General features: G+C 37.1%; 1 protein-coding gene across 20 annotated transcripts in view; it reads left to right on the forward strand.

Moving 5' to 3' along the window:
* Positions 1 to 13,092, forward strand: part of LOC308071282 (uncharacterized protein) — a 98,882-nt gene that overhangs the window by 21,693 nt on the left and 64,097 nt on the right. For all 20 annotated transcript variants that reach the window (XR_013931039.1, XR_013931040.1, XR_013931041.1 and 17 more), the window contains exon 1: positions 1 to 10,523. This exon is cut by the window's left edge and continues 21,693 nt beyond it. Coding sequence is in view for 1 of the 20 variants with exons in the window: in XM_080406467.1 (XP_080262593.1) it covers positions 10,520 to 10,523 (4 nt within the window). In the remaining 19 variants the exon portion in view is untranslated. The remainder of the gene's footprint in view (positions 10,524 to 13,092) is intronic.

Here is a 13,092-nt window from a genome sequence, read left to right on the forward strand (position 1 = left end):
AGTGTTATTCTTTTATAAGATGTCTTTCCAAGAGCATTTAATGAAGGAAAGATGAAAGCTAATGGAGTCGTAGTTGAATGTTGCTTTTTTTTTTATATTTAAAATATACATTCATTTTCTTTTTACCTCTAGCTTATGTCCATGTATCATTTTGCCTTACTGCTCTGAAATGGCAGTAGCAGCATGCAAGTCTGAAAAGTGTTCTCATTATTTTTACCTTACTATCACACAATTTGAGATACATTGTATCAAAGATGCTACATAAAAAGCAAATTAAAATTGAATTGCAGTAAAGCTACTAAAAGAATTCATTGCACTTCAAAGAGTTTACAACTAAGTATGTGGTGAGAATGGACAATTAAGTGCAAAGAGTAAGTATTAATGTTCTCGTTGGTAATAACAGTTGAATGTGTGGTTATGTGTACTTCATTTGATATGTTTAATTGCAAATATTATTGGTGATTCATGTATCTTCAAGGCTGCCTCAGTGTGTGGAAAATCTTTTCATTTTCCTATGAGATGGGATGGAGGAATCATTTCTTCTACACACACGATTCAGTAATGGATTGGTTGGCAATAACTTTCTATACAACCACTATTTTTGTGACACTATGTTTTGATAATCTCTTTTGCAAGAATTCAATACGTGGAGAGAGAGTAAGGCTGGCATTATGAACTTTTCAGGAAGCTGATTCTGCAGTAGTTTGCCCTCCAAAATGACTTAGACAAATCACTCGGTACATTCAGAAAATTCAAAAGTTTTTAGATATAATAAACCATTGATTCTCTTGCTGGGAAAACTGAGATTTTACAGTGTTACTGTTATATCTCATAAAGAAATAATAATTTAAAAAATGTTCTTCTAAAGCCAAACTTTCTTTTGAATTATGAGAAGCAAAATATTCTACTTTAATTATTTTACTAGTATACTTCATGTTAAAATTTTTAGGAAATGGCTAAGGACCTTGTCCTGTGAAATACTAATCAGTATTGGCTTCTGATGAAGCTCTTGGGCTCTGAGGTAGCCTTGCCAGAAGGGCTGGAAAGTGCATTTTTTTCTAGAAAATAACATAAAAACTTGCAGAATTTCCAGTTCTCCTGCAACTAATATGGCTGGGGGATTGAAGCTTTAGGAGTTAGAAAGGAGTTAGAAAGAGACAGATGAAATATCCGATAGTTGTGATCAATAGGGAAATCCAACCCTGCCCTCGCAGCACGTGTTCCTCCCCAGAGCTGCCAGCTGATAAGTGTCCTTAGCAAACAAACAACTTTAGGCCTTCCATTATTTCATGACTAATAAACATTGTATCCATCTGATGGACTCCAGGTGAAATACTAATAGTGCTAGTGGCAGAAGAAAGTGGGAAAAAATATGACAAAAGGCAGCATGAGAAAATTGTTGTTCCTGTCCTTATTTTCTCTTTACAGACCTGTTAGTCATACTTAATCTACCATGTCTCAGCACCTGCCTGCAGACAGAAAGTGATTAAGAGTATTATCACTGTATTTCTGGTAAAAAATTTCACGAGCAGGTTAGAGAGGGAGATTTAAAATGTAATTGAAAATTTGGTGTGAAGATCTTTGTATTCATTTTCAGTTCTTGTTGCACTCCTGGAATACAAGAGGATGGCAATAGACTACTAATTCTTCCATTGATTTGTGTGTGCTGTTTTCTATGCTATAAGAGCTTGAGGACTAACTACCTTCAAACAGGCACTCATTTTAGAGAGCTTAATTCTCTATAAAGACTGCTGTGATTTCCTAGACACACGATGTCAGGTTTCTCAAACTGTCATAATAGTTTCTTTATGCCTTTCAGCATGGATTTGAGATTTCCCAGCCTGAACTCATAGTATTGCTTAATCACAAGCTGAATGAATCAGGACAAACTGAATAATTATCAAGCTGTCCTATACTTAAACATCACAGGTAGGTACTACATAATCTTTGCCACATTATAATATAGTCAGCTGAGTGCCTGAATATTTCCATTACTTGGCCAAGCAAGTTTCACAGCATATCTTCACGTGCTGTCTAGTGAAGTACAAACCATATTCAGATGTAAATAAGATTAATTCAGAGATGTACATTTATTTGGTACATCTATTTGTAGTGAAAACTGGCCATGTGTATTTATAACTTCAGCATGGACTTTTTCATGGAAAGCAGAACATTTTGACTTTTCTTGCAATTCTTTGCATATAATAGATGATTTCTGCTTTGGTTTTGTTCTGACTTTGTCTTTTACACCTCTTGAAAAAGAAAACCTCCCCTCCCCTCCCCTCCCCTTCCCTTCCCTCTTCTCCTCTTCTCTCTTCTTCTCTTATAGGAAAGAATTTTGAAGAAGACAAACTTCCACTGATGCTACCAATGGAACAATCCTGACCTTCTTAAAAAGTTTTGTAGTAAGATGTGTATCTGTCACAGTGGTCTCAAAGAGGAATATCGTTGGGGTGATTTTATTATTCTGCCTAAAGAGGCAGAGCAAGGGGGGCTTGCATATTTTGACATCAGCTTTCTATGCTTTCATATGTATGGCTTTCACCTGAAATTAATTTAAACTCTTTTGGGGGGGATTTCAATTTTTCTTTTGTCAACTAAAATAATGTTGTATGACGTGTCACTGTCCAGATATCAGTCCTTATTCTCAAAGCTTTCTGTAGGAAAGTATTTATGCAAGAAACTGCCTGGACATCTCTCAGCATAAAGTTATATTATTAATGTTAATACTAATGCTAACTATACTAATATATTACTACTGCTACTACTAATAATAATAATAACTTAGAATAGGTAGATATTATAATTTCAGTCATTTTAATGTAATCTTTTTTCTGAGTAATGGAAATTAGCACAGTTGGAATTGCCCAAGAATAAAACCTGCCACTTCCTGGATTTAGTGATTTTTTTTACAAATCCTTGGGTTTAGACCTCAGAATAGACAACAGTTCTGTGAGTCTACTCAGACTACACACTTTATCACATAAGGCTTACAATAAGGAACTACAATTTAGAAAGGCCAGATGGGTAACATTGCTGCCTTTGCAGAGGTTACTACTGAAGATCATATCAATGTAGCAGTAATTATACTCAGGGTTTTGTGCGGTCTTTCTGAAGTGAACCTATTAGTGACACTTCAGCCTGAAAAGAGGTGAAGCTTCTTTCCCTCAAATTAACTTGTTGCCAGACAATAGGAAACTGTTTGTATTTCCTGGTCAGTTACAGACTTCCTTTGGTAATTGAGATCCCTATCAAATGTCTGAAATCTTCATCCAAAGCTACTTTGCTGCTCTTAGGAAAGGAAAAAAAACTTGTAGCTTCTAAATTTACTCTTTGCTCTGAGATGAAATGTTTCTGATATGAAACTCAGGACATTAAGCATGCATTCAGAGACGGTATTCAGGAAGGAATCAAGACAGTAATTTGTGGAGATATCTCTGAAGGTATCTACTAATGTTTTAGCTGTGATTAAAAATCAGATATGATGCTGAACTTTTTAATAAATGGGATGAAAAATTGTATAGATAATATTATTATAATAATGTTATAAAAGGTATGCCTGCCCTAGGATGGCTATATTCAGTTCAGATCTCTCCAACTCAAAATACGCAAGAGATGAAAAAGGCATTTAGAGATACGAATCAGGGCTCTGCTTGACAGAGATGGAATAATATGAGCTGACTGACAAAGTTATCATCTCTATCTGCCTGTAGCACTGATGGTGCATAGACAGCTCAGATGCTCATGAATCAGCCATTCTACAACACAGCAGCAGTTTGAAGTAAACCATTAGCTTTGCCAGCCTATAACTTCTCTCTTTGTCATGCAGATCTTTCAAGCTGGTCAGGAGCATATGAGTCTCCCATGTGAAGCAAGATTGAAAAGATCGAGACTCCTTGCTTGATAAAGAGTGGCACAACTGACAAATGGAAGAGAACATGGGACAAATATACACAGTAGTGAAGACAGAGAGACATAAGTGCGAATGTTACTCCTTCTAAACAAAGAAAAACTGAGGATGGCCTTATGACACGGAAAGGTGCTTGCAGCAGGGAGATGGAAGGAAACACTTTGCCCTGAAAAAGCAAGCACAAAAGATAACACAGGAAGTGGTAGAACTTGTTGATCATCAGTATTTTGGGGGCCCAGGAACATTTAGAAAAAAAGATTGGAAATATCTGTAGAAAACAACAAAAATAACCTCAGTCATTAAGTTAATAAGTTAATAAGCTATTTGATTAAGCTAATTAATTGAATTATTTTGAAAGTATTTAATCTGATATAGATACTTGGAAGAGGCATGTCTTTGCTTTCAGAATATAAGCAAATGATCACTCCCTAGGAGAAAGGAATTTCTCCCACCCCTAAGAGTTAAGTTATAAGTAAGTAAATTGCAGTAAAAGGCATTGTCTGAATGAAGGAAGAGAAGCAAAGCATCCAAAATCCTGTTCAGTCTGACAAATTACAATGAGTGAAGGTCTGTATAGTGATTTTCCACTGTTGTTTGTCCTTCTCACTTAAGAATCTTAAACATTTATGTTTGTAACTCGAAAAAAAATCTCAAAACCCCCACAAACCCATGAAGCATATCTAATGCAAACAGTTTAATTTGGTTTCTGTAATGAGAATGAAGAAAAAAAATGCATGAAGAGAATCAAAGAAGTTGTTAGGATATCAAGTATGTAAGTAGAAAGCAGCTCAGGAAGCAGCTAGAAGTCAAGAAAAAACATAAAAGGAAAGGAAGAATCAAGAATATATCCAATTTAACTCCGTCTTGCAGTTTTAAAGGCTACTCCAAGGCAGCTCAGGAAGGCTTGTGCTTAATATGATATTGGAATTCAAATAATCTCATTACTGAAACTTGTAAAGGCAAGGTGACCCTGATTCACTGAAGAGTAAATTACTTGCATCAGGATTTCAGTCTGGATTAGTAAATTCACTGTCCTTCTGAACCTTCTGTACGGCTAGGCAAGATATGGATGGAGTCTTACCAACGAGGGCACAGCAAGAAAGGAGGGAAATCTGCCTCTGAAAGAGAGCTATGAGGGAGTTGCTTTCCTATCTGGATTATAGAAGGAACCAGAATTTAACTCACTGTAGCTACTTCAATGGTGCCCCTGCAGAGAACATGATTTGTTTCCTGGAAGTTTGTATATTACGGCTGCTACCAATTTGTTGTGTTAAATTTTAACAGCATGTGTTAATGGTGCATTGTCTACCAATCTGTTACCAGTTTGTTGCATCTAATTTACAGACTGCGTTGCTCAAATTCTCCATCAATTTGTTGCATTACTGCCTGTGCGGTTTATGTGTCCCAAAGGAATACACCTTATATGCAAAGCCAAGAATTTATTGTTAGCTTAATTAAAGTCTTAACGGTCTAATCAAAGAATTATTATTAGTCCTGTTGCAATGAAGCTAACATTGAAAGTTCTCATTATATATGGTTGAAGCTGATAGATTTCTTCCTTACCCCTTTCTCTGATGTTATGCTTTTCTTTTTAGTGCCCCTTTGCCTCCTGAGCTTGATGATTTTAGCCAGGGGCAGAAGAGTTACAGTAAGTTGTCAGCATCCCATGTTTTTTGCTCAGAGGTGTATCTTGCTGATGGTAGGTGTTTCCTCCTCTGCATTTTTGGCTCCACTTAAGTTATATTTTATGCATTTGCTAATGCAGACATTTTACTTGCTCTTGATTTGCAGTTCTGTGGTACATGTGAGTTTATTACTTAGTGTGATTTACAGATTTTGCAGACTTGTTCTTGGTCTCTTGACTTGGTCCCAGCTACCCCTAAAGCTGGTTTTACCTAGCTTCTGAGTTTGTGTTTCTTTAGTGACCAGTACCTCATCGCTGATGAGTCCTGGCTCCTCCAGTATCATCCTGTGTCTGTGTTTTCAAGTTATATGCTATCATCCCATGCTAGTGTTCTTCTGTGACACATTGTATTCTCTGCTATTTCTCTGTGTTAGTTAGGGAAGTCTCTATATATCACAATTGTACAAAGCAAAAAAAAAAAGCAAAAGCAAAACCAAATAACAAAATAACTAGGCAGCTGCCTCTACAGATGAGCACCAGCAAGGCCATATTGACTGAGCTACAAAGCTGCAAGGCATCACCAGCTGAATTGTTACTGACTTCATACCTCTCTTACTACTGTTGTTTGGTAACATTTCATGAAAAGGCAAGACTGGGAGAGCATGAGGTCACCACTGGGCACCACCTTTCCGGTATATAAAGTTTCTTCTGACTGTCGTCAGGTCCAGGGTAGAGATGGCATGTGATTGAGAAGCATTCTGTTAGACAGCTGGGAGGGGTCCACTAAATTGCTCTAGGAAAAGATCATTCTTAATATGGTATCAGCTGGTAATTTTTTTCTAGAAAAAAATACCATATATTAAATCACAAGTTGAAGTAATGTCAAATAATCATAGCTTACCCTGCCCCTCCCTTTTGTTACCTCTTTTTTGTTTGTCTAGATTGACTGTGAAGTCATATAGAAAATACAATTTCTGGCTATATTACTTACCCTTATTATATTTTTTTCCTTAAGAAAGAATAAGAAAGAAAGCAAATCTACCACAGTTTCTCATGTGTCTTCCATATGCTTTGTATGGTACCACAGTAGGAAGAAGAGTTCTTTCTTTTGTAACATTAGTAGCAGTTTCTCCCTGTTGCAAGTGAAATTGAAAAGGTCCGTGTTGCTCTCCTGCATTATTTTCATGATCATGGTGGTGAAAAGGCTATTGTTTTTTTTAAAACTCTGCTTCACACTTCAAATATAGATCAGTACTTTAAGGTTTTCATCATAGCATTTTATTTTGTATTTACTGTGAGGTACATGATCACTGTGGTAAATAGAAATGTGAATCATACTGCTAATTTATGAACTATAATTAATTATTATGACAACAGAGATGTCCTAGATATCTAGGAAAATGTTGAATAATGAAATAAAAGGAAGGGGGAAAAATGAAATTAAGTCCTTTGAATTTTTCACACTTCTTTTGTCATTCATGTATAAGCTGTTAGGTTTTCTTGTGGGTTTAGTGTTTGTGCCTTGCCTTTGAATGCCAAAGAAACTTTCTTTTGGCCTGCTTGCCCTATTTAAACATTTTCAGATTTTGAAAAGATATCTTTATGACAATACTTTTCTTTATGGCAATAAGATCATTACATTTTGATGTTGCTGCAGTAAAATTAGAGGATGTGAAGAAGCTAAGTGTAGAAAATGCTACCAAAGCACCATAAAAAGGTCATTAAAAAATGTCTTAATAGACAATTTACTGGAAACCTGGGGAGTGGGAAAAGCCATGGAAAATATGCTTTCTTTTCTGCTTATATGATTTAATTTCTCAAAACTTGATTATATTTCTAACAGCACCAAACCCCATGCCTTTTACAATATTAATTTTCCTAAGACTCTCCCTTAAGACAAAGTCAAATCTGGAAAAATCTTGATTTCAGTTCAGATGAACAATATCCAGATGAACAACGAAGAGCTGAAATGTTACTTGTGATGTTTTGAGTGTCACTGCATGGATCCAACTATTTGAGAATAACAAATTTACAAATTCCATCCATCCTTCCTAAGCTGCATTTATAATACTTGCAATTAAAAATAAAAAGGGAAACTAGGTAAAAAAAAATCTGTGTATCTGACATCTGGAAATCAGATTCCCTATATAAAATTATAATTTCAAAATAAACTCCATATAAGCAAGCTAAATTTTTCATTGAATCTTGTCATACTTATTAGAAGATTATATCCATTGATATCTGTAATTTAGGTAGCAGATTCTAATCCTGCTGGTGGTGGTGAGATCTGTTGCATCTTTTGGAATATCGTGCTTTGAGCTGCCAGATTATCAGGATAAACTCTTGCACAACTTCATATTTTTGCATCTAGTCCAGGTAGTGCACAAGTAATACAGAGAAAACAAGAGGAAAAGGAAAAAGAAAAAAAAAACAACAACAGAACTCCTGGCTTGACCTTCTTTGTGTTTGGAAACTGTAGCATCATGTTCTTTCTCTCTGTGAACCCCGGAAAGCATAATAACATAAAGAGATGTTATAACAGGGGGAGGTATTACTTTTCTTCAACAGTGCAAGGAGCTTTCTCGGCAGAATGAACTTTAAGTAGTCTCCCTTGGAAAAAAGACAGGACATGAACAACTGGAACCACCTTTCAATAACATTTTGTTTGTAAAATCCACCAGTGTCATGACCATTGTGTATGTGCACAATGAAATGATGTCAGATGAAATTCTAGTTTACTGTATTGATAGCAAAGCTGTGTGGAAGTATTATGATTTCTTGTTTTATCTGGGGAAACTGAAAACCTGTTGATTCACAATAGAACAAATTGTAAATAGCTACAATGTCCTCGGATACGGATGCATTGTTTACTTCCTTACTTTTTTTTTTTTTTTTTTTTTTTTTGTCAATGTCATTATCAGTCCTTGCCCTTGACGATTTAACTTACTTGTTCCACAGCGAGTTTTTTTTAGAAAATAATATGGGGACTAGAGCGAGGATGGAAATGATACTGATCAAATACACTAAGCGCTGGAGTATGCTTCAGTGTATTATTTTTGTTTGATATTTAGAGAACAGATTCATGAAGGATTTTAACCAGATTTTGATAAAAAAATGATTTCTAACCTCAGTATCATAGCAAAACATACTGAGTTGACTTGAAATTTTGGGGTCTGTCTCCACTTTTATTGATCCCTCCTACATATCTTATTTGCTTGTCTTATATAATTATGTGAGATAATTCTGGGAACATTTCTGTTTAACTTCAGACTGAAAGCAAACACCGTATGGCCTGCTCAGGTGCCACTTCTATCTAAATAATTAAAGTGACTGTCCATTAAAGATATGCAGCCTGATGACAAATTTCCCAGTCATGATAGTCAATCATTTAGGAGGTCAGCTCAACTTTTCCTGCATTTACTTTTCTGTAAATTAATATCTGGCCATAAAAAATGGTATTGCTGTCAGAACTAAGCTGAGATACTTTAATATGCTAGTGAAGATTGAAACTACTGCAAGCCAATATAAAAGAAGTTTCCAGGAAAACAGATTTTCACATCTTTTTATCCCAAATCAGTATTTTTTTAAATTCATTGGAAATGGTTTAGCAATGATGACAAGATATGGCAGTGGTATCTGACTTTTTGATACGGTCATGAGTTTTCTTCCAATTGCAACAAAACAAGTACTTTAAGACTGGAAAAATTAATTCTACTGTCACTATTGCAAAAAATTAAGTTTCATTCAGTAGAGGACGTTCTTAGAGCATTTTATACAAAGTTGTTTTGGGGCAAAAAATTAATTATGAACACCTTTCAATTTTATTATCTTCCTTTTCATTCTCTGAGATTTAGGTCAAAATGGAAATTAGAAATGCTCCATCTCCCAGAGGAAAGAAAGTAGAGAAAACACTCTACTTCTTTTGTAATCTTTGCAGTAGGATTCTTCAGCTTTTTAAAACTGTGTTGCTCTTGCTGTAATTTTATTGTTTAGCAATCATATGCATGGAATAGCCTAACTCATGCCCGTTATTTTCCTCTCTTAGTCTCACACTCATCTGGCTTCCTGAGGAGTCCCCTAGCATCAAGGAAATCCTCCCTACTTTTATCTTTCAGGAAAGGGTCACCGCTGTTCTCAATTTTTAATACTTGCAATTGCTCAAGGGCCAGAACCAGACTATGGATGTTCCTCCAAGCCCAGCCTCCCTTCATTGGGCAGGTTCCTCTTCCTGATAACATCTCTGCTGAATGTAATATAGTAGCAATCTCCAACAGATGTTGCACTAATAGATATTTAAAGAAGTATGAAGAAAGAAAATTAATCTTGTATAGAAATTAACATGCCTTCTGCAGTATGCCACTTGATGCCCCTCAGTTTGTAGTGTTTTCACCCAATTGTTTTAAGAGAGAACAAGCGAAATAAGGTGTCAGGATAGTTCCTACTGAGGTGTTCTAGCTGTGTTACTGAAAAGGTGAATGGGCATGAAAATGGAGTTGAGCCACTATTTCAAACAAAATGAAACGTAAACCACCAAAGAACAATTTGTGTGTGTGTTGCATGACAGTATCTTCTAACCCCCAAATCTTTAAAGTACTTTTTCTGATATAATTTCAGCCTCATATATTAATAAAGAAGCTTTCTAGATAGTTGGTCCTTTCTTCAGACTCTCCCAGTGAACCACCATGTTTCAAATCGGCAGGCATTCAGAGTGCTGTTAACCGCTTCCTTTGCATAATCTACCTATCTGCCTACTTCTGAATTGCTTCAGACTGCAGCCTTCAAATTCCTTATTACAGCCTAACCTATTTTTGTCAATGTCTTTACTAAAGATTGCCCTCCAGAAGGTCAGGCATTACTTTATGAATCAATCATTGCTGCCCTTTTGGCTCATTAACCTCAATTTCCTTCATTACAACCAAAAAGCTTGTAGGAGTTGATCAAAAGCAACACAGCAAGAAGCTAATGGAGGAAAAGGAACATTCTGCATGGGTAAGTATTAGCTGTAACTGAACTGTTTTGGAGAATTTGTTCAATACCACAGAAAGCTACTATCATCAGACCACATCAGTTTCATTATCTGTCTTTTTCTGGAGGTGTCTTAGACATGCCAGAAAGAACTTCAGAGTGAAAATGTGCAAAAAAGATCAAATATGTAACTGTGTGTACACAATGCCGTGGTCAGAACAGGAAAGGAGTCAGTGAGAAGGATTTGCAGAAGAAAAGTAGTTTGATTTCAAATGTATTTTCTCTTACTTCGATGTATCTCCTTCTGCTTCTAAACTAGAATATAAAGAATGTGGTATGAATAAGGCTGTTACATAAATTGGCTTTTATCTTTTTTTCCCCATCAATATGTCAAAATATGTCATATTGAATATGTCAAAATAGACATATTGATCACTATGCTTTGCAAAATCTTTTGCAATCTATGACTAATATATATATAAACCTATACATATGGTGATATGCAAATGAATTATGCTTATAAATGAGCATGTCTGTAGATTGAAGTTTTGCACATAATATGTTTTCAATTTACTTTCTGAAATTAACTATGAAAATGACATGATGTGAAAGAGTCTCATGAATTGACGAGGTCTGGGGTGTGCTCAAACTTATAAAAAATAAATATCAAGCATGTCTGTGAATACATTTGTTGAGTACCTTGAAATTCATGTGATGTTTTAGTAAAACTGCCATTTCAATTCAGGAATTTCCAATGCAGAAATTTATTTCAAATCTGAAAATATATGTGCATTACAGTTTTTTAATTCCATGGTGAAATGAATCCACCTTTTTTTTATATATATATATTGACACTCTCCCTGTACACCGAGTTGCTGGTTGCAATCCAGGGTATTAGTTTAAAAGAAGATATAAACTTTTTTTCCCAGCATTTTTTTTAAAGTTGCTTTGAAAAGGGGCCAGGAGCATTCTTATTTCAGCCAGTGAAAAAGCTATTTAATCAGGAGACAACTATAATGCTGTGTCCCCTTCCCAATTTCCAGTGCCCCTCCAGCCCTCTCGCTGGCAGGGTGCAAGGAACTGAAAAGTCCTTGATTTAGTATAAACATCATCCAGCAACAACTGAAAACATCCCTGTCCTATCAACGTTGTTCTCACATCATAACCAAAATACAGCACTGTACTAACTACTAAGAAGCAAATTAACTCTATCCCAGCTGAAAGCAGGACACTTCCCCAAACCACCTGCACCTCTCTCTTGTCCTGCCTTTGCTTCCTCCCCTAAACATCCCAAAGGATCCCGTGCCATCCCAACCTGCTTTTGCTTTTCGTGTGCAGCCCATGGCATTTTCCTGTCCCTTGGCAACAACTCCCTTAGGCTGAGAGATGGTCAGGAGAGCTGCTCCCCATGGCTTGTGGTCCTGGGTGTGCAGCACGGACCCTGGGGCTGAGGGCTCTGCTGGGACAAAGTGTTTGTTCCCTCTTTATAGAATGAAGGGCTTCTACCAGGTTTTCCTGGAGCCTTCTCTCTTCCAGGCTGAACAACCCCAACTCTCTCCACCTTTCTCCATAGCAGAGCAGTTCCAGCCTGCGCACCATCCATGTGGCCCTTCTCTGCACTGGCTGTAACAGGTTGCCTGGTTTCAGCTGGGACAGGGTTAATTTTCTTCTTCGTAGCTGGTGCAGTGCTGTGTTTTGGATTTGGTGTGAGAGCAATGCTGACAGGACACTCATGTTTTCAGTTGTTGCTGGGTCATGTTTATACCAAGTCAAGGACTTTTCAGTTTCTTGGGCCCTGTGAGCAAGAGGGCTGGAGGGGTACAGAAAATTGGGACTACAGCCAGGACAGGTGACCCAAGCTAGCCAAAGAGGTATTGCATACCATACGACATCATGCTGAGTATAGAAAGTGGGGGAAGAAGAAGGAGGGGGGGACACCCAGCATTATGGTGTTTGTGTTCACGAGTAACTGCTACACGTGGAGTGCTGCTTTCCTGAAGACAGCTGAACACCTGCCTGCCGATAGTAAGTAAGTAGAAAGAAAGGAAGGAAGTAAGGAAGGAAGTAGTGAATGAATGCCTTGTTTTGCTTTGCTTGCATGCATAGCTTTTGTTTTACCTATTAAAATCTTTGTCCTGGTTGGGTCATCTATGATAGACTCCCACCAGCATATCCGCCTTGTATGCCCTCTCCCTGATTCTTACACATAAACATTCAACCTTGTTACTATCATTAAGGTCTGGGCAGTCAAAACACTCCATAAGTTACAGATCTGTCCCACTGCCTCTCCTCCTTTACTATTGCTTCTGAAGTTTTTGTAGTTATCTATTTCAGGACTCCAGTCACGTGAGTTATCCTACTGTGTCTCTCTGATGGTGACTATGTCACAGTCTTCCTGCTGCACGGTGGCTTCCAGCTCCTCCTGCATGTTGCCCATGCTTTGGTGATTGGCACACATGCACTTCAGCTGTGCTATCGATCTTGTCTTGAACACTGGCATGCTGCCTCCAGGCTCACGTCTGACAAGCTGGGTTGTATTCCCTTGCCCCTTCAAATCCAGTTTAACGCTCTCTCAATGAGCCCTGCTAATTCC

Source organism: Falco punctatus (assembly GCF_963210335.1).
Source record: "Falco punctatus genome assembly, chromosome: 11".
Classification (NCBI taxonomy): domain Eukaryota; kingdom Metazoa; phylum Chordata; class Aves; order Falconiformes; family Falconidae; genus Falco; species Falco punctatus.